General features: G+C 47.9%; 2 gene segments (V, D, J or C); both read right to left on the bottom strand.

The window, feature by feature from the left end:
* Window positions 1-20,437, bottom strand: part of LOC146869202 (Ig mu chain C region membrane-bound form-like) — a 772,999-nt gene that overhangs the window by 67,303 nt on the left and 685,259 nt on the right. The window contains 2 exon segments of the C gene segment in view: window positions 288-614; window positions 1,344-1,649. Of these exon segments, the coding sequence occupies window positions 288-614; window positions 1,344-1,649 (633 nt within the window).
* Window positions 1-20,437, bottom strand: part of LOC146869204 (immunoglobulin heavy constant mu-like) — a 484,927-nt gene that overhangs the window by 432,065 nt on the left and 32,425 nt on the right.

Raw genomic sequence — 20,437 nt, 5'->3', positions numbered from 1 at the left:
CCTCAGCGAGCTATCTTGACAGCTCCCTTCTAACTTGTTACGCCTTCTCAACACAGGCAACAGCTTCGCCCTCTACAGGCTGAATCCATGTTGTTACCATTTCATACATGTCAATCCACAGTTTGCCAGGAAACCTAGCTCTGATGGACAAAGTGCTGGAAACAAAAAACCCTATCCCTACACATATATGAAAACTGGTGGTGTGCACATATAGTGTGTCCTCATAGTGTGCAATACTGTGATACATCATATTTGAGAATGGGATCCTATTATAAACAGAAACATACCATCGAAGGACAGGGACTTGCTGATGTTCTTGGTGGTCCAGAAGTTGGAGGCTTTGTGGTCCACCACGCAGGAGTAGAGGCTATTCTTGTTCCATTCTCCTGGGGTGACATCGAGCCAGCTAGTGACATCAAAGTTACCCTCACTGTCAGGGACCGGCTGCTCTTTGTGGTTGCGATGGGTGACATCCTTTCCATTGTACAGCCACTTGACGCTGATGGGCAGAGGGAAAAAGCCTCTGCAGATGCACACAATAGTGGCATTGTAGTTGCCTATGTCTTCCTTGCTTGGGGGGTGCAGGGTGACGGTGGGCTGAATAACCCTGTGAACTGCAAAAAAAAAATGGTAAGATAGAGTCAGCAAGTCGTCAACACAATCGGGCATTATCAAACATATCTATTAGGTGACCAATTTCTTGAACCCCAAAACTGATGTGCCCCTGAGGAGAGCCCTGCATTTAGCATGTCTATCTAATCATCTGCCTTCACCTTCATCCGAATGTCCTTTGGTGCTTTAGCATATTTGCTTATTCTAAGCCTTTTATTTTCCTACCGAAATATTCTACCTGTTGGACTGTCCTGTCTATCTGATGTCACATGTTTTCTTTTGGTCCCAAAGTTCTTGTAATATGGTAGGACAGTCTGGAGCCTCTCAGAAAGGCCACCATATCTTTATGGTCTAAGAGCATTTCGGTATTTCCCCAGTGCAGTCAGTATCTGCACTTCTGCAAAGGGCTGCCATATTTCGTGGATGCAGCTTGTTACTTCCCAGCAATGGTGTTTTACATGAAGGAGACGTGCCAATATCTACAGGCAATCAATCGATGAAGATTGGGCTTCAGCACGTCCTTCCCAGTACCGCATGATTCCTATAAACATGAGTCTTTGGTTGAAACCCATCATGAAGTGTCCTGAGAACTACCTGCCAGAACCCATCTTACACTGTCGGGGTCGAATATCAGAGCTGCATCAAAGGTCGCTTGTGATACCAGAGGCCAAGCAGTTTAATTGAGACATCAGAGCACCCCAAATACACCCGTGAATGTAGACATACGGTACCTGGCTTCTCCAGTTTTTTCGTCAGAGGTTGTCCCAGGGCAGAGTGTGTGACTTTGCAGTAATAGGGATCCTTGTCGTTCCAGGTCTTTGACGTCACCTCCACCTTACTGCTCGATGTGTAAAAGCTGTTGGCCATGGTGGATGGGAAATTGGCAAGTCCGCTGGTGAAGCTGGAATTAGTCTTATCATTCCAGCTGAAGGTGGCTGAGTCGGGGAGGAAGTCTTTGGCCAAGCAGCCAATCACCACGCGGTCAGAATATTCCCCGCAGCCAATAAGTGGGAAAACGGATGGGGCTTTTACCGCGGCTGAAGTGTGGAAGCAAAAGAGAAAAACAAAGTAACAAAATGGAAATATGAGGCATAGTCACAAGGATTAATGAAGAGGAAAGAATAGAATTAGCTCTGTATGGATTGGTAATGCCTACAATGGTACTTATAAGTCCTTATGGGTAGAACGATGATGCACACATAGGACATCTTCAGCCCAATAATATGATCATTTCACGACCTAGATACAATGACCAATCGAAAGTCAGAAGTCACAGGTCATTGCAATTAAACCATTTCAAAACCCTTACATAATCTAAGTAGACAGAAGGCTCTCTGTGATATTAAACAAGCAAGTAACTGGACAGGTAGTGCTGGAATTCATTGGCCAAACAAACGGGACTTGAACACAATGGTGGAGCCACACGACACCATCTAGTCTCCAATGGCTGAACCAAAGACAGTCGTATTTGATACAAACGCCAAGGCAAAAAAGACCCCCACAAACTAATGCTTAAAGGATTTCATGACCTAACACATTACCTCCATTGGAGACCCAGGAACAACGAGTAATTTAATAAAGGCCTGAAAAATGGCTAAGACAACAGAAATCCTCTGTGACCTAACACAAGACGTTCTTCATATCACAACACCCAGCAGAGAATACCCCAAATAACAAATCAATTTGCTGTTATGAGACCTTGTGGCTACAATCGAAATGGACATAAACGATCAAATGTACATGAACACAATGATTTATGGCTACGTTAGGTAGCTAAGAAGTGACTTTGGGAACAAATAGTTACACAAAAACAAAAGTGCGCAGACCTGGACTGGCCGTATAGGACGGAGGAAAATCACTTGTAGTCTGGAGAGTATTTGTCTGCTTTCAATGCTATATGGGCTGACAGTAGTTCTAAGGGGGCAGCAAACAATCATCTTAAAGAGACAGGCATAACTAACAGATCCTCAAGAATTTGACTACATCTTGGGTTTCTCTTTAGAGTTGCATGAAAAAATATGTAGCTTTTTATGCCAATTTTTAGGAAAGGTGAACTGTAAAATAAACGGCTTGATCTGAGGCCAGGAGTACTCATTTGCGCCCTTCGATCACTATGTGAAGAGAGCGGGAGTGGACCGGTACAATACAGGGCTGGTATTAAAATTATGTAATTGTTACTTACTTAATAAAGCTTATTAAACATAAAAAATTATTATCTGTTCATCAGAGATAATGTCGGTCCCAAGGGCAGCCCCTCCGGACAAAAGTCTAAAAATGCACAGCCAACTGGTTACAGTAACCAGTCAGTACATGAACCCAAGTGAACACTGATTAAATGCTCATATTTACAGTTCGACTTTGCTGTCTTCAAGTACTCTAAATAAACTGTATGACTATTGTCCACTTCTCAATGTACGGATCTCAAAAGGCTAGGTTAGATTTGTCAGCTTTAGATGTGTGGCCTGCTTGTCATAACAAATGTCGGTGGTCAGCAATTAACTCTGAGCCATGGGGCCAGCCTGCTGAAATGCACAGCCTCAAGATACAATAGATTAGCCTGCATATCATTTTTCTGAGTAACTGGGGCTTCTATATAAATCTAAATGTGCTTTGGCTAGACTGGGTAGTTTCAGGAAGACAAGTCTAGTACAGTGGCCGTATTGATAGAGCACCTGCTTAACCCACTCACTAGACCAAAAGAAGAGCTGCTGAAGGCCTCCGCTTGGACAGAGCCTGAAACACCGAAACGCCTTTATTTTTTGCCACAAGACTTGGTGTGGTCTCTCCTGAAGCAGTGATACATGTGTGTTTAATCTAATTGTATAATGCCAAATGCTAGAATGTTTAAAGTAGCGAACATCCCTGCAAAGTTCAATGTTAATCCATGTCTTTGCAAAAAGACACTTTTTTCACACACGTATTCCGACCTATTGTCCTAGAGATGCGAAGACATGTTGACGCTATCCAGCCACCGACAACCCATCGAAAGGCCATAATATAACAAGTAGTAAACTCTCTCTTCTTTAATATAGCATTATAACCACTGCGGTGCGGCCACTATGGGTCGTTAAACGCCCTCTGGGAGTTACACGCTGAAGCTGTAAGCAAGTGAGAGGGCATATAGAGAGCTGTGAAGCCAGAGGCGGATCGGTTGTAAGGGTATTTTACACTTCACCTGTTGAGGGCAGGATGCTCTAAAGGTTAGGGAATGGAAGAGAAGAGAAACACTGGGATGTTGGAGCCCAGGGCCTGTGCCAGCCGCCGTCAGGCTTCTTCCCCTCTAGCATTACCATCCAGGTAATGAGTCTCAGAATCCCTAGCACAGGGCTATATCATTTCACCTAACTAAGTAGCAAGGAGTAGGACTAGTACATGGCCAGTGAGAAGATTCACGACAGACCAGAGACACAAAAGGCTGGGATAGGTGAGTCGAGTCAAAGCTGAGCAGCAGGATGCCTTTCTGACTCTTCCCCAGCCCAGCTGGCTTCAGAGCATCGCTATACCAGGCTTATTTCTGGGGGGCCAAAGACAGGGCCACAGGAATTATATGATTCTGCCGCAAGAGTAGTTCCCTGTTAGAACGAATTTGCCGCAAATTGCCACACAATCCTTCGCTGATGTACGATTTGCAGATGTCCGAAAACGTGTTTCTGCTTCAATTGATTCAAACATTACGAAAAGGAAGCTCTGTAGGCAATTCTGATTGGCAGTAGGCCTTTCAATTGCTAACGCCGTATTACAGTGTGAAACTGACACTAAGGAGTGCGACTTTGCCCAGGCAGAGACCCCATTTCGTTCCCACAGAGTTTTTACTTTGCCTAGCCCAGATTTGTTTGAAAAATAATTTTTTCACCTTTAAAAAGGACCTATTTCTACAAATTAAAGGTGTAGGGATGGGTTGTTGTTTTGCACCAGAAATTGCCAATTTGGTAATGGACCAATTTGAAAATAGACACGTCTTCCATGTTACGGCCCCCTTCAGGGATCAAACCCTTGGATGGGTCTGTTTCATTGATGACGTGTTTATGATTTGGAAGGGGACGCAGGATCAGTTGGTACAATTTCACTCGTGGCTTAATACCCGGACAACTGATTTAAAATTCGCTATGGTGTCAAGTGACAAACGTATCAACTTTCTAGATGTTTGGATTGTCGATAAGGAGGGCACGTTGGAGGTGGATCTTTACACAAAGCCCACTGACAGAAATACGTTGTTGTGATATACTTCAGGACACCCGCGTAACCTCAAGGACAACTTGCCCTATGGGCAGTTTTTGAGGGTTAGGCGTAATTGTACCGATAAAATCGATTATTTCAGGAATGCTAAAATCCTCCAAAAAAAACTCACCTCAAGAGGATATCCTAGGAAACTTGTTAGGGGAGCTCTCAAGAGGGCTTGGTACACCCAGAGAGAGTCGCTACTTACCCCAAAAAACAGACAAGAAACAGAGCAATTGGTTTGTGTTTTGACATTTAATCCCAAGGCTAATAAGGTCAAGCAGATCATCTTAAGAAACCTTAGATTAGTGGAACATCTGAATATTCCGAAGCCATTATTTGCGTTTCGGAGAGGAAAAAACCTGACAAATTATCTGGTGAAAGCTACCCGCCCTACATCGAGTCAAGGAGATTTACGAGGAATGCTAGGTTTACCAGCACTCGTTGGACATTTTCGATGCAATGGGTGTGGGGCGTGCCCGCAAACTAAAAACTCCAAATCTGTTGAGATAAACAAAATGGTACACTTACAGTTGAGCTTCGCTAACTGTAACACAAAAAGCGTAGTTTACTCAGCCATGTGCCCATGTGGGAAAACATACATTGGGCAGACGACCCAAGCAATCAAGATAAGGGTCTTGCAGCACAAATCCCGTATACGCTGCGGGACCACAGGAGCTCCTATGGTCCAACACTTTATCGAAATGAACCATAGAGAAGACGAATTATACTGGACAGTATTAGCAGTGGTAAAAGGATCGAACAAAATGACACTGCAAAGTAACCTGAACCGCCTCGAGGCACGTATGATAGAACGATACCACACAGCCACTCAGGGGTTGAACGATCGAGATGAGATCTGGGCATTGATTTGAGTACGATGGGAAAATGATACAGCAGGGGTCGGGGTGTCTGAAGATTGGTAAACTGTATTAGGATTAGGATTCTGCGTTTCTCTAGAATTAACAGGATTGCATTGTTGTACATTTTGCATTGTTGTATATTATGTATGTATTTCTGTAAAATGTGTATAGTATGTTTATTTAATGAATAATGTTATTGCTTGACCACTGTTGCTCCCCTTGTTGGTGGCTCTGGTAGTTGGTGTTGCCCGTTCTGTCTGGCTTATTGTTATGGTCCCATTAATGGGGACATTTCTCCGCTCTTGTTTTCCTCCCTTAATATAGTGCCTCCTCCTTTTCTTTAACTTTGCCCTTCTAGATTCAGCCTATACCGAAAGGGTGGGCCCGACAGAGATTAATTCTCTTTACTTTGTTAAGATGGCCACCCCGTTTCTCTCCCCGGTTGTCCATACTTTGTTAGAGCAGTCCCCTTTCTATCTCCATGCGTCTCTATGATCTTGGCGCGTATAGATAGCAGTACATCGTAGGAAGCCCCGAACGATGGTTGGCGTTTGCGGTAGTTCCGAGATTTAAGCAGGACTCTGGAGAATTTAGAAGTAAGTACATCGATTGGGATGGGAGTAGTGATGCTCGTGCCACCCACGAGGTGAATCCGTAATATAGATAGACTACGTGCATGGAGGGGAGATCCATAGTTAGGACGAGAGATAGATTAAGCTTTGCTTTGCTTTTTAGATTTTGGATTCAGTCAGACGGGGCAGTAAGGAGAGCTCTCCCGACACGGGGGTGTGTCTTAAAGGACAAGCCCGTTTTTCGGGCTAGTAAGGTAAGCGATGGCGCGCGCCGTAACTTGACGCTCCGGCCCGAACTTTGATCTTTTGCTGGGGTCCTATTTGTGAAGGTACTTATTTACATTCTTCTCAGGTGCCCGGATTATTGTACCGAGGATATTTGAATTGGGCCACTACTTTTATTCATGTGGCAGGAGGACTACATACGAAAGTGTAAGTACATGGGCTCCGGACTGGAGACGTGATTGATTTCTATCGGCTGAGTAGGACACTAGAGCATGGCTTAGGCGTGCACTTAATTTGTTCCATCAGGATCACGCCTCATAGTTTCGGTCAGTGACGTGCACTTTAGTAACGAGCCGGCTTCACACACCTAACCCCCGGTGGGTGTTAGAACTCAGAGCACTTCCCTTCACTTGATTTCTCTCTAGTGGGCAGTATATCCCTAGACTGCTTCTTTTCCTCGGGCACTTGTGGTCACTGGTTGTTGTCACTTTTGGTGAGTGGACTGTGGAGATTGTGATTCACTAGCGATTGTGCTGGCACTATCGACACCAACCACATGCTCGGGAGGCATGGAGGGTTACAGTAATACCATTGGTTTATTCGTTTATTTATTTTGGGCATTGTATTTATTTCTTGTAGTGTGGGCACAGTCATGTATTAACCCTGTCCTGAGGAGGCCAAGGAAAGATAAAGGCCGAAACGCAATTGCGTAGACACATTATTTGAAGGAGGAGTCGCAAATATGAAGTTATGATTGGATACGACGTGACAGTATTCTGAGAAGGTCTACATTGACGGATAGATTTCCAGTATACTGTGTGGACTACCTCCTAGTGGTCCAACCAGAATCAGTGGGAGGACACTAGTGGAATGTATTTGTGGGGTTAGTGTATGTTTACTAGGTGTAGTGTGTTAGGTTTTTTCATTTTATCTCAGTACTAATTTTTGTACATCTGGTCTGTTTTCCTCCTGATTAGATGTCATTATTTATGTTGACTGCTAAAAATGTTTTGATATACTTCAGGTAGATTGACAAACTAAAGAGAGAGTAATTAAATGTGCTCTTTTCTCAAATAAAGTGTGTATTAATTCCTTTATACCATTGTACTTTTGTATATAATTACGTCCCATACCCAGGTATATTAAGGGTTAATTGGGTATAACCCTGTTGTTTTGGAAGCAGTTGCGCGCCAGAGCAGGGGCTGGTAGCCCCTGAACCGGTTTGAGCTGGCATATGCACAGGGGAGCCTACTGCTCCCCCAGTGCAGGACTTCAAAGCACTCTAGGAGTGCACCCACCCAGCTCCAATACTCTAAATCCTGTCTGGAAGGTGGTGACAACTCCCTGTGACAGGATGCCTATTGTTGGGCCTCCTCCACTGCGAGTTTCAGTCAGCAGCAGGAGGGCAGCCCAGTGACTGTGCTGGTGTCATCCATTTTGTGATGCCAGGGCTCTTTGAGATTTCTACCGTGTTTCCACAGTGGGTACATGTTGTCCCCTCTAGAAGGGTGGGATCATACTCCCACATCAGTTACTGGTGTGGAGGTATGATTCCAAGTTGTTTGACACCAAACACGACATGTTTTGATGCAGTCATTCCAAAGTTAGCATTTACCGGGAGGTTATAATGCACGTAAGAGTATATGGTTTAACCGCATCCACAAACAGCCACAGGGAATAGACCCTGCCAGCTGCAGAGGGGCCCTGCTCAGGCAGAGGCACCCCCTCACATGGAAACCAAGCACCCTGCCCTCAGGATTGATAGGGCCTGCCTTACTGGTGACTGATAGGTTTATATGTGTGTGTATGGTGAGATATAGATAACCTATATCCCAGTGAGGAGTGCTAACACTACCTCACCCAGGCTGCAGTAGCAGGCCTGTGGTGTCAGATTTAGTCTGCTTCCCAGGGCTGGCATAATACATGCTTCAGCCCCTGGTACGCCTGTGTAGTACCTATGCCCTTGGTACCTAAGGTACGATATACTAGGGGCTCATAAGGTACCACAGTATCCAATCACTTGTGCACCTAATATGCACTCCAAGTTGTTTAGAGAGAACAGAGAGGCTGGGGACCTGATTAGCAGGGTCCCAGCCAGACTATAGCCAGAAACCAGTGTTAACATGAGAAAAAAAGTGGGGGCAACATAAGTGAAGATCCTACTCTCCTACAGCTATATATTAAAGTATTGAACCCACACCTACAGAGTCGGGCTGTGATATATGTTACAGTATTTAACCCACGCCACCAGGGTCGGGCTGGGCTATATATTAAAGTAATGAACCCACACCTCCAGAGTCGGGCTGTGCTACATGTTACAGTATTTAACCCACACCTCCAGGGTGGGGCGGGGCTATATATTAAAGCACTGAACCAACACCTCCAGAGTCGGCTAGGCTATATATTAAAGTATTGAACCCACGCCTCCAGAGTCGGACTGTGCTATATGTTACAGTATTAAACCCACGCCTCCAGGGTCCGGCTGGACTATATATTAAACTATTTAACCCACGCCTCCAGAGTCGGGCTGTGCTATATGTTACAGTATTGAACCCACGCCTCCAGGGTCGGGTTGGGCTATATATTAAAGTATTGATCCCACACCTCCAGAGTCGGTCTGTGCTATATGTTACAGTACTGAACCCACACCTCCAGAGTCCGGCTGTGCTATATGTTACAGTATTGAATCCACACCTTCAGAGTCGGACTGTGCTACACGTTTCAGTATTTAACCCAAACCTCCAGGGTCAGGCGGGGTTATATATTAAAGTATTGAACCCACACCTCCAGAGTTGGCTAGGCTATATGTTACAGTATTGAACCCACACCTCCACAGTCGGACTGTGCTACACGTTACAGTATTTAACCCACGCCTCCAGTGTCGGGGTGGGCTATATATTAATGTATTAAACCCACACCTCCAGAGTTGGGCTGTGCTATATGTTACAGTATTGAACCCACATCTCCAGGGTCGGGTTGGGCTATATATTAAAGTATTGAACCCACACCTCCAGAGTCGGGCTGTGCTATATGTTACAGTATTGAACCCAAGCCACCAGGGTCGGGTTGGGCTATATATTAAAGTATTGAACCCACACACCCTGAGTCGAGCTGTGCTATATGTTACAGTATTGAACCCATGCCTCCAGGGTCAGGGTGGGCTATATATTAAAGTATTGAACCCACACCTCCAGAGTCGGGCTGTGCTATATGTTACAGTATTTATCCCACACCTCCAGAGTCGGGCTGGGCTATATATTAAAGTATTGAACCCACACCTCCAGAGTCGGGCTGTGCTATATGTTACAGTATTGAACCCAAGCCACCAGGGTCGGGTTGGGCTATATATTAAAGTATTGAACCCACACACCCTGAGTCGAGCTGTGCTATATGTTACAGTATTGAACCCATGCCTCCAGGGTCAGGTTGGGCTATATATTAAAGTATTGAACCCACATCTCCAGGGTCGGGTTGGGCTATATATTAAAGTATTGAACCCACACCTCCAGAGTTTGGCTGTGCTATATGTTACAGTATTGAACCCACACCTCCAGAGTCGGGCTGTGCTATATGTTACAGTATGGAACCCACACCTCCAGAGTCGGGCTGTGCTATATGTTACAGTATTTATCCCACACCTCCAGAGTCGGGCTGGGCTATATATTAAAGTATTGAACCCACACCTCCAGAGTCGGGCTGTGCTATATGTTACAGTATTGAACCTACGCCTCCAGGGTTTGGCTGGGCTATATATTAAAGTATTGAACCCACACCTCGAGAGTCGGGCTGTGCTATATGTTACAGTATTGAACCTACGCCTCCAGGGTTTGGCTGGGCTATATATTAAAGTATTGAACCCACACCTCCAGAGTCGGGCTGTGCTATATGTTACAGTATTGAACCTACGCCTCCAGGGTTTGGCTGGGCTATATATTAAAGTATTGAACCCACACCTCTAGAGACGGGCTGTGCCGTATGTTACAGTATTTAACCCACGCCTCCAGGGTTGGGCTGGGCTATATATTAAAGTATTGAACCCACACCTCCAGAGTCGGGCTGTGCTACATGTTACAGTATTTAACCCACACCTCCAGGGTCGGCAAGCCTATATATGAAAGTATTGAACCCACGCCTCCAGAGTCGGGCTGTGCTATATATTACAGTATTTAACCCACGCCTCCAGGGTCAGGCTGGGCTATATGTTACAGTATTTAACCCATGCCTTCAGGGCCGGGATGGGCTATATGTTACAGTATTTAACCCACGCCTCCAAAGTCGGGTTGTGCTATATGTTACAGTATTTAACCCATGCCTCCAGGGTCTGGCTGTGCTCTATGTTACAATATTTAACCCACGCTTCCAGAGTCGGTCTGTGCTATATGTTACAGTAATTAACCCACACCTCCAGAGTCGGGCTGTGCTATATATTAACGTAATTAACCCACACCTCCAGAGTCGGGCTGTGCTACATGTTACAGTGTAGGAGAGTAGGATCTGCACTTATGTTGCCCCCACTTTGTTTCTTATGTTTACACTGGTTTCTGGCTATAGTCTGGCTGGGTCCCTACTAATCAGGGCCCCAGTCTCTCTGTTCTCTCTAAACAACTTGGAGTGCATAGTAGATGCACTATGTTAGAATTGGGGATCTCTGGTTGGCACAGGTAGGTACTTGTGTCAAGCAGGGATCCTCTCCTCTAGTCAGGGTAAGGGTTTACACTCCTAACACAACCCCTACTCACCCTCTAGGTAGCTTGTCCCGAGCAGACAAGGCTTATCTCAGGGCGCGATGGTTAAGCATTTGTGACCATATACAGTAACTCAATAGCAACCCCACAAATGAACTCCACACTGGGATGGTCAAAAATAATTATTTTATATAATAGGCAGACTTAGCACAAGACCAAATAACCATAACCCAGTACGCGGCCATATTGGGTGCGTACTGGGTGTAGATTGGGACGCCTGGCGGCGCCATTTTGGAATTCCGACGTTCTAGTCGTCACAAGGACGCTAGACGTACACATAAGGGGGTCATGTTGACGCGCAGCGGTATCGCGCAGCGGGGTCGCCAGATTGCCGCCGGAGTTACGCCAGAATTCAGCCCATCTGCGCCCGTCCGCGCCGAGGATGTGTTGCAGGATGTGCTGGTAACAGCTGACCGGCATTCGATGGGACAGGTAAAGTGTTCGTATTCTTTGCAGGATATGCTCGCTTTAAAGCCCTCGTTATCAGCCTGCCATCATCGCTTTTCGCCCAAGGGTCTTTTATGCTCTATTTCATGCCACATGTGTAAGGTGAGCCTGTTGCCCTCCGGTTCTAACAACGACATTATACACTCCTGTCCAATAGATCCCAGCTAGGAAATGGGTTCCTAATTAATGCTAGATCACTGAAAAACAATGTCGCCTTTAACGACTTTGTGACTGTTAGGAATCCTTCATGGGTGTTTGTAACAGAAACGTGGGCTTCTGATTCTTCTGGTCATGATCTGCTGATGGCCATCCCTGAAGGCTATGCACTTAATAGACTTGATAGAACTAGATGTAGAGGGGGCGGGTTGGCAATTCTTTACAAAACCTCCTTTATCTGTAGTATTAAAGCTCTGTCAGAGCCCTCGGATTCTTTTGAGGCTTTGTATTTCTCTATTTCCTGTTCTCCGTCTTTATCTTTTACAGGCATTCTTATTTATAGACCCACTGGACCCAGAGCTAGCTTTTGTGGTGAACTCTTTAGAATTTTGGAGCCCTACTTTGGTAAGCCTTTTCTTACTATACTTGGGGATCTAAATTTCCATTTGGATGACATGGGATCTAACGATGCGCTCTCCTTGTTAGACTCGCTGGATGCGTGTGGCCTCACCCAATTGGTTAGTAGTCCAACTCATCATGCCGGCCATATCTTAGATGGGGTATTTTCCAGCGACCCGAGATTGTCGGTTGGTCCTCCTCTACGTTTGGTCTCGTCTGACCATTTGGCAGTACCCTTAGAGCTAGCATCCTCCCCTGTAAGTGCGCCTAAGCTGAATGTCTGTAACAGACAACCCAAAAGGAGTTTTAGGAACATTACCAATGAATCCCTCTCCCCTTTTATAGGGGTTAGGTCGTACTCTTCCTCTGGGGAAGTCGGGGAGGCTGCACAAGAATTCGCTAACTCCATTACTAGAGCGGTAGATGTGCTAGCCCCCGCCTCTCTTCGGTATTCAGCAAGGCGTAATCCCTCTGCCCCTTGGTTCTCTGAGGCATTAAGGCTCCTGAGGCAGAGTTGTAGTAGACAGGAGAGAAGATGGCGAAAACGATGGGACCCTATTGAAGGTGAGGCACACAAGCGCCTGTTGCAAGAATACAAGGCTAGGATAATAAAGGAGAAGCAGGAGTTTTTTTCTAATCTTACTTCTTCCCTTACTTCATCTAGGGAATTATTCAAAATTGTGGACTCCCTTTGCTCTCTCCAAATGCCTGATCCAGTGGTAGGGTCTCAGGAGCTCTGTAATAAAATCTCAGACTTCTTTTATAATAAAATCGAGGACATATATCTTGCCTTGGAAGCTGAGAGGAGTATTCTGGGTTCTCATTCTTCCCTGGCCCTGGTAAATTTGGAAACCTGGACTAGAGATTCTTCTAAGATCCTTTCCTCTTTTCCGCTGCTCTCTCTTGAGGAGTTGGATCTGTTGTTGAATAGAATAAAATCTGCCTCTCCCCTTGACCCCTGTCCTCTGAAAGTTTTGAAAGCATGTCGGGACACCTTATTACCCCCCCTTGATGGAGGTTATGAATGGTGCCTTAATACAGGGTGTCTTTCCGGCAGCCTGGAAGAAGGCGATAGTTAAGCCTCTGCTTAAAAAGCCCACTCTGGATCCGGAAATGCTCAAAAACTTCCGCCCCATATCTTTGCTTCCTGCTCCAGCTAAAATGCTAGAATCCCATCTGAATTTCCATCTGTCGGCCTTCCTAGACGCGTCTGGATACTTGGACGATTCCCAGCATGGATTCAGGAGGTGCCATAGCACCGAATCAGCTCTTACCATGGTGGTGAATAACATCCGAATGAAGGTAGATCAAGGTCAGACCACTCTCCTGGTCCTTCTAGACCTTACGGCAGCATTCTATACCCTGTCTCCCTCGACTTTAACATCTCGTCTGAGGGAGTTAGGAGTAACGGGCACGGCCTTGAGGCTCCTGTCCTCTTTTTTAGATCAAAGAGAACAGAGGGTCAAGCTCTCTCCCCTGCGAAAGCCATGCAATGGGGGTTCCACAGGGGTCGGCCTTGAGCCCGACCCTGTTTAATATTTATGTGGCCCCTCTGGCAAGGCTTGTGAAATCGCAGGGGATGGAGGTTGTGTCACACGCCGATGACACCCAAATTATGGTGTCCTTGGCCCACTCGGCTAATACATCAGCCATCAACTTTAGGAACTGCATGCAAGCAGTTTCCGAATGGATGATTCAAAACTCCCTAAAGTTGAATGGTGACAAAACCGAGGTCCTGATTTTTGGCAATAATCAGGATTGTTGGTCTAACGAGTTGTGGCCCCCTTCGTTGGGATCTTGCCCTATTCCATCTCATTCTGCCAGGAATTTTGGGCGTCATATTTGACACCTCATTTTCTATGACTCTCCAGGTGAACAGAACGGTGGCTATCTGCTGGGGGGTTATTAAGATTCTTAGGAGAATCGTTCACTATCTCTCCCCCCAGTCACGTATGCAGACGGTGGTTGCTCTGGTTGGGTCAAGATTGGATTACTGCAATACGCTGTATGCAGACATTAACAGAGGTCTTATCTATCGCCTCCAGGTTGTACAAAATGCTGCAGCTAGATTTGTTCTAGCAGCACCCGCTGCTTCATCGGCCACCTTAGCCAGGAAAAGCCTGCACTGGCTCCCAATCCAGTATAGGATTTCTTTTAAACTTCTAGTCCTGGTGTTTGGAGCGTTAAGGGCTGCACCCTCTAACGCTCTGGGCTCTCTTTTAACCTGCTATACTCCTAGCAGACGTCTTCGTTCCTCAGAGATGAACCTCTTAGTTGTTCCCCGTTTTAGGAAAGTGAGATGGGGAAGTAGGGCTTTTTCCAATGTGGCTCCCCGGTTATGGAATGCCCTCCCCTTAGAGATTAAAGTCCAACCTTCAATAACTCTGTTTAAAAAAGCACTCAAAACGTGGTACTTTGTTATAGCCTATCAGTAAGCATTTCCTATTTTATGTGGATTGAATTATTATGTTTGGTTCGGCGCCTTGACGCCCACTGGGCTAAGTAGTGCGTTATAAATTCGATTTCATTTCATTTCATTTCATAAACAGGCTCACAATACTTTTGACACTAAGCAGTTCTTGATTTACGCGTACTTTCAAAGTTCTGTGCGGTTCGTTCTTCTTCGTACGGTTCGTACGGGGACACGAGATGCATAAGAGCGGGTCTCACAATGTTGCTGCTGCTCCGGTACGAAGCGTACACCCTGCGGTGCTTACGAACGGGGCTCACAATGCTGCAGACGCTCCGGTGCGAAGCGTACACCCTACGGTGCTTAACATACACAGTACCTTGTCTTGGAGAGTTCATCACGGACGATGCGGTGAAAAACCAGCGCGTTGTACGTTGCGATGTCCTCCTGTTACGGTGCGAGCTACGGCTCGTAGGGGGCCTTAGTCAAGATGCTCGAGGGGACGGTGCATAGGTACGGTGCTCTGGCTGTTCGTTGCGGCGTACGAGCCGTACCTTGAGAGCGGCGCCTTTTCTTTAAGCGAGGTGCGAAGCAGGCAGTACGCTCCGTTTGTGAGCGATGTACCAAACACTCTACGTGCCGCAGCCTGCCCACAACAGGGGTAGGGGGCATGCTTGAGCAGTACGATGCGAAGAGGGGGAATCAACGTGCTGCACGAAGTCCTTCCTTCACGGTGCAAGCTACGGCTCGTAGGGGGCCTTAGTCGCGTTGTTTGGGCCAGACAGCTGGGCAAAGGCTTTCCAGTGTACGCACCGATCTAGGAGGCGCACACTTCTTTCTGCTTCGGTTTCACGGTGAGAACGGCGGTTCTCGGCGGCGGTTCTCAAGGGGGTGAAGTCCACTGGTCCTGGCACTTCGTTCAGGGGGCAAGCTAAGTCACAAGCCCTTGGAGATCTTAAAAGCACAAGTTGAAATAAAGTTTCTGGATAATCTTTCTCCTCTCCTTCAGCAGCAAGGCCACCACTGCAGGCCAATCCCCCAGGTCAGGGACAGTACTCCTCCTACAGCTTTCCCGGTTCCTTCTCCTCAGGCAGAGGTTCGTCTTGTCAGCAGGATCTAGTTTCTTGGGAGCAGGGTCCCAATACTTATAGTGCAATTCTTTTGTTCTTGCAGACCAGGGGGGCCCTTGCCTACTTTGGTCCGGTTTCTGAGCTCTTTGTTGACATGATGCAGGCTTCTGCTTTCAGTGTGCAGGGCAGAGACATGAGACGCTCCACAGGAGGTGGAGCCAGCATTGTGGTGGCAGAGCACAGCCCTATTCAAAGTCCAGGTGCACTCCTCCCACCCATCCTGGTGTAATCTTCCTATTCACCACCTAGCTGCCCAGCCTGTCTCCTGGAATTCCCCAGCCCTGTCACTCACACAAACCAGACAGCAGATACACATCAGCGCAGAGGCGGGCTGAAATGGTTAGGCAAGCAAATGCCAACTTTCTAAAAGTGGCATTTGCAAACACAGAACATTAAAATAAACTTTGCTAAAAGATGTATTTTTGTTATTCTGAGTTCAGGCATACTAAACTCGATTTTCTACCATGTTCCTTGTGTCTGTTAGGATCATAGGATGTAACAATTCTAACAGCCCATTCTGGCCTATGGAGAACAGGTAGCCTTACAATACTGAAAAACGAAAATGGCTGTAATTCACTGTTAGGACATGCCACACACATCAGGGCATGTCCTAGCTTATGCTTACAATGCACCCTGCCCTTGGGCCTACCATAGGGGTGACTAATATGAAGTTAAGGCAAGGTTTAGGGACTGGCAAGTGGGTGCACTTGCCCAGTCAGCATGACAGTACCAGACTGCACGCAGGTCCTGCAATGGCAGACCTTAACACATTTTACCAGGCCGCTTCTGTGGGTGGCACAACCAGTGCTGCAATCCCACCAGCAGCATTTGTATTTACAAGCCCTGGGCACTCCTGGTGCACTTTACTGGGGTCTGACAGTAAACCAATGTTAGAAATGGGATTTCTGGTTGGCTAGAGCTTGCGCCAAAGCCAGGCAGAAGCCACCACTCTAAGTCAGGGCTGGGGAGTTACACGCCAAAGATAACCCCTGCTCACCCCCTTGGTAGCTTGCCACGAGCAGTCAGGCTTATCCCGGAGGCAATGTGTAAAGCGTTTGCGCGCGCACCCAGCAACAACACCCTAGGCCCACCACAAAGGAAACTCCACACAAGGTTATATATAAAAAATAGCCTTTGTATTATAATAAGCACATTAGATAATAATCACATAATATACACTGTGCCAACTGGCACTGGGCAGTATCTACAGGGGATTATATACACGACAGGGCCAATTGGGCCACTGTCAGAATCGTCACAAATCACCAATTGTAAATGTAGAACATATAATAATTGTAGCGCACAACCAGTAACTACTGGTAACGTTAGGAACTTAGCATGAGATCCTGCAATGCAAAACAGTGGATGCATAAATCACTTTGCCCATAAACCTCATTAGGCATAAAACTATATTATGCCCAAAACCTCACTAGCATCACATTTCACGCAATGGCATCACAGTAGGCATCACAAGTGTAAAACCCTTGGGAAATACATTTTCGTAAAACACAGTGTGCCCCAATCGGGGGCACAACGCACTGAATCTGGCCCCAGGCCAACTGGCCTCTCACATGGGCGAAAATGCCCGATGTCCAGAATGTCTGGGCTGACTGCTCATGCAGCGGGGTAAAAGTGCGCAACAGATCAGGCCTAAACGTGGCAGCTGCCCACTAATTGCTGGGCAGCTGTATAATCACCAAGTTGGGCCCTGGCACCCTCTGTCCCCCACTGGGACTCTCACCAAGTAACGATGCCCCAAACGTTGCAGCTGCCTGCGTTTTCGCAGGCAGCTGGGGATGATGGCCAGCGAACAAGCTCTGGCACTACAGTGCCTCTGGGCCCCGCTCTGGGGCTCCAACTGAAAAGGCCCCCAAAAGAAATCAGTGCGGGGGGAGCCCCACTCGGGGGACTCCTAGAAACCAATGCCCCAACGTTGGAGCGGCCCTCTGGCAGGCGGGGCCGCTCAAGCACGGTGCCCTCACTGGCACTAAGACTGAGGGCGCCCAAAAATGCCCCAAGCCACACGGGGACTTGGTGCACGAAATGCAGCCTCCCGCCCGCGATCTGCCCCACTCACCGGGACTTTGCTCCTTGGTGCGGACAGCGTGGGGCTGATATGCGGCGGGGGCAGGCACCGACAATGTGCCGCAGGCCCCCCTCCGCCTCATTTCTCTTCCAACGGCTCCACTTACGGGAGTCCCGCCAACAACAGCAGCAGCCCGTCGGCGGCTTCTCGGTGCGCCTGCTTCTTCACGTGGCAGGACCATGCAGGGCTCACACCGCGGCTGCGGGAGCCCTGCCTCCAGGTTCCCTCGGCCCTTTGCTTCTCTCCTGCATATGTCCCAGCGCGGGGTAGCCTCCCGCCTGGATTTTCCTCCGCTGACACTTCTCTGCTGGCCCCGCCTGCAATCGGGCAGAGTTTTCTTCACTTCCGGGTTCACTGCAGGTTTCGGCGGCTGCAATACAGGGTAGGCTCCCGTTTTAAGACACAAAACTGCGGGGTAGGCACCCGCTGCTTTTTAGATTACCATAAAGCGGGGTAGCCTCCCGCTGAAAACCGGCAAAACGCAGGGTGGGCACCCGCTTTAAAACAAAAAGCAAATCCTTACGGCGGCAATAACGCGGGGTGGGCTCCCGCTGGTCGGTATCACAGAGGGGGGGAATCCCTACGCTCGGGATTCCCTCAGCATCGATCGCGCTGCCGGCCCAATGACGGCAGTGCTCTTCAGGGCAGGGAGGAAGCGCGTTTCCCACTGTCAAATAAAGCGCTCCTCAGAAATGGAAAATAAAGCGCCCACAGGCGCAGAAGTTCAGATAGTCCAGGGGAAGATGAAAAGCTCTCCCCAGCAATCAAGGAAAAGTTCAGGGAAAGTCTTTCAGGAGGCAGGGGGGCAAGGGCTGGGCCCAGGGGCCAGCTCACAGGGTCCTCCAGGCAGGGAGGCAGTCCCCAGTTGCGGTCCTCCTGGCGCCCAGCAGCAGCAGCAGGCCCCCCTCCAGTTAGGATCAGAAGAAGAACATTTTACATGGGGTCACAGCCCCTTTTTATACACAAAACCCTTTGTCTGCAGGCTGCATGGTTAAGGAAAAACCAGATGCAACTGGTTTTGGAGCACTCTGTTGTGCTCAGCCCTTCTCCCCATTCACTGGACAGGCTAGGGACATCAGTCGCACCACAGGGGGGGCGGAGCCAGCTTTTTTTAGGGAAAGCCCAGCCCTGTTCAAGTCCCAGGTGTACTCCTCCCTGCCATCAGCATGCAGATCTCTCCATTCACCACAGGGGCAGACCCATCCTGACTCCTGGAGCCAGGCACACCAGCCAATCACAAGCCAGACAGTCACTTCACATTTATTACACAGACGTGCCAGCTTCTAGAAGTGGCACTTCTACACTAGACACACTAACGCCGCACACATCATCGCGCAGCATTCAATCTCACGAGTTCGCACATACCAAACTCGACCCGGCACTCCCCACGTATCAGGAACTACCATGGACACACACATTCCCCATGCATTCCTATGGGAGGGCAGGTCAGTCTCACGCACTTTACACGGGGACACCATGCTAAAGTGCCTAGGGGTCTAAAACCACTAACACTCCATAGGGAAAACGCTAGGATAATTGCAAAAAGTTTTGGGGGTGAACCCGCCAGAAGGGCCAAGTCCAACAACCAAATAAGCCAATCATGGAATCCAACCAACATATACATTTTATATAGGGAGCACTTGCACTGTGGCACTGGTTGGCAGTGGCACAGTGCTCTGAGCAGCTAACACCAGCAAAACACATGAGGCACAGGAACAAAAAGTGGAAGGGAGACTCACGCCAAGGTGCCAGGTCTAACACGTGTCCCCTCCAGCTGAAATGTGGGGAGAACTACCCTACCCCAGGGAGTTCCTCATAACTAAGGCGGAAAAATCTCGACAGACCGTCAGCATTGGCGTGATCTGTACCAGGGCGATGTTCCACCGTGAAATCCATACCCTGTAGGGAAATGGACCACCTCAACAGCTTTGGATTCTTCTCACCCCTCATATGCATCAACCATCTGAGGGGCCTGTGGTCTGTCTGAACCCGGAAGTGAGACCCAAACAGGTATGGTCTTAGCTTCTTCAGTGCCCAGACCACAGCAAATGCCTCACGCTCAATAGCACTCCATCTCTGTTCCCATGGAAGTAACCTCCTGCGAAGGAAGGCTACAGGTTGATCTAGGCCCTCCTCATTAATCTGTGAAAGAACAGCCCCCACACCATGCTCTGAAGCGTCTGTCCGAACGATAAACTCTTTGGAGAAGTTGGGAGCCAAGTGCACGGGTGCCGTGCACATAGCAGTTTTCAGGGCCTCAAAAGCTTTCTGACATGTGTCAGTCCAAATCACTTTCCTGGGCTGCTTCCTAGAAGTCAGCGCCGTCAAGGGGGCAACAATGTTGCCATACCCCTTGACAAACCTCCTGTAGTACCCGGTGAGACCTAGGAAGGCTCTCACCTCTGTCTGGGTTTTGGGCGACTCCCAATTCAGGATGGTTTCTATCTTGGGTTGAAGGGGCGCAACCTGGCCTCTCCCAACCTGGTGCCCAAGTACACCACGGAACCCTGCCCGATCTGGCACTTACGCTCCTTGATCGTGAGGCCTGCCCTCCACAGCGCCATCAACACTTCC

This window comes from Triturus cristatus, chromosome 1_1 (assembly GCF_964204655.1).
Source record: "Triturus cristatus chromosome 1_1, aTriCri1.1, whole genome shotgun sequence".
NCBI classification, from domain to species: Eukaryota; Metazoa; Chordata; class Amphibia; order Caudata; family Salamandridae; genus Triturus; species Triturus cristatus.
The sequence above is the reverse complement of the archived record's forward strand: the minus strand, read 5'-3'. Positions and strand labels throughout refer to the sequence as shown.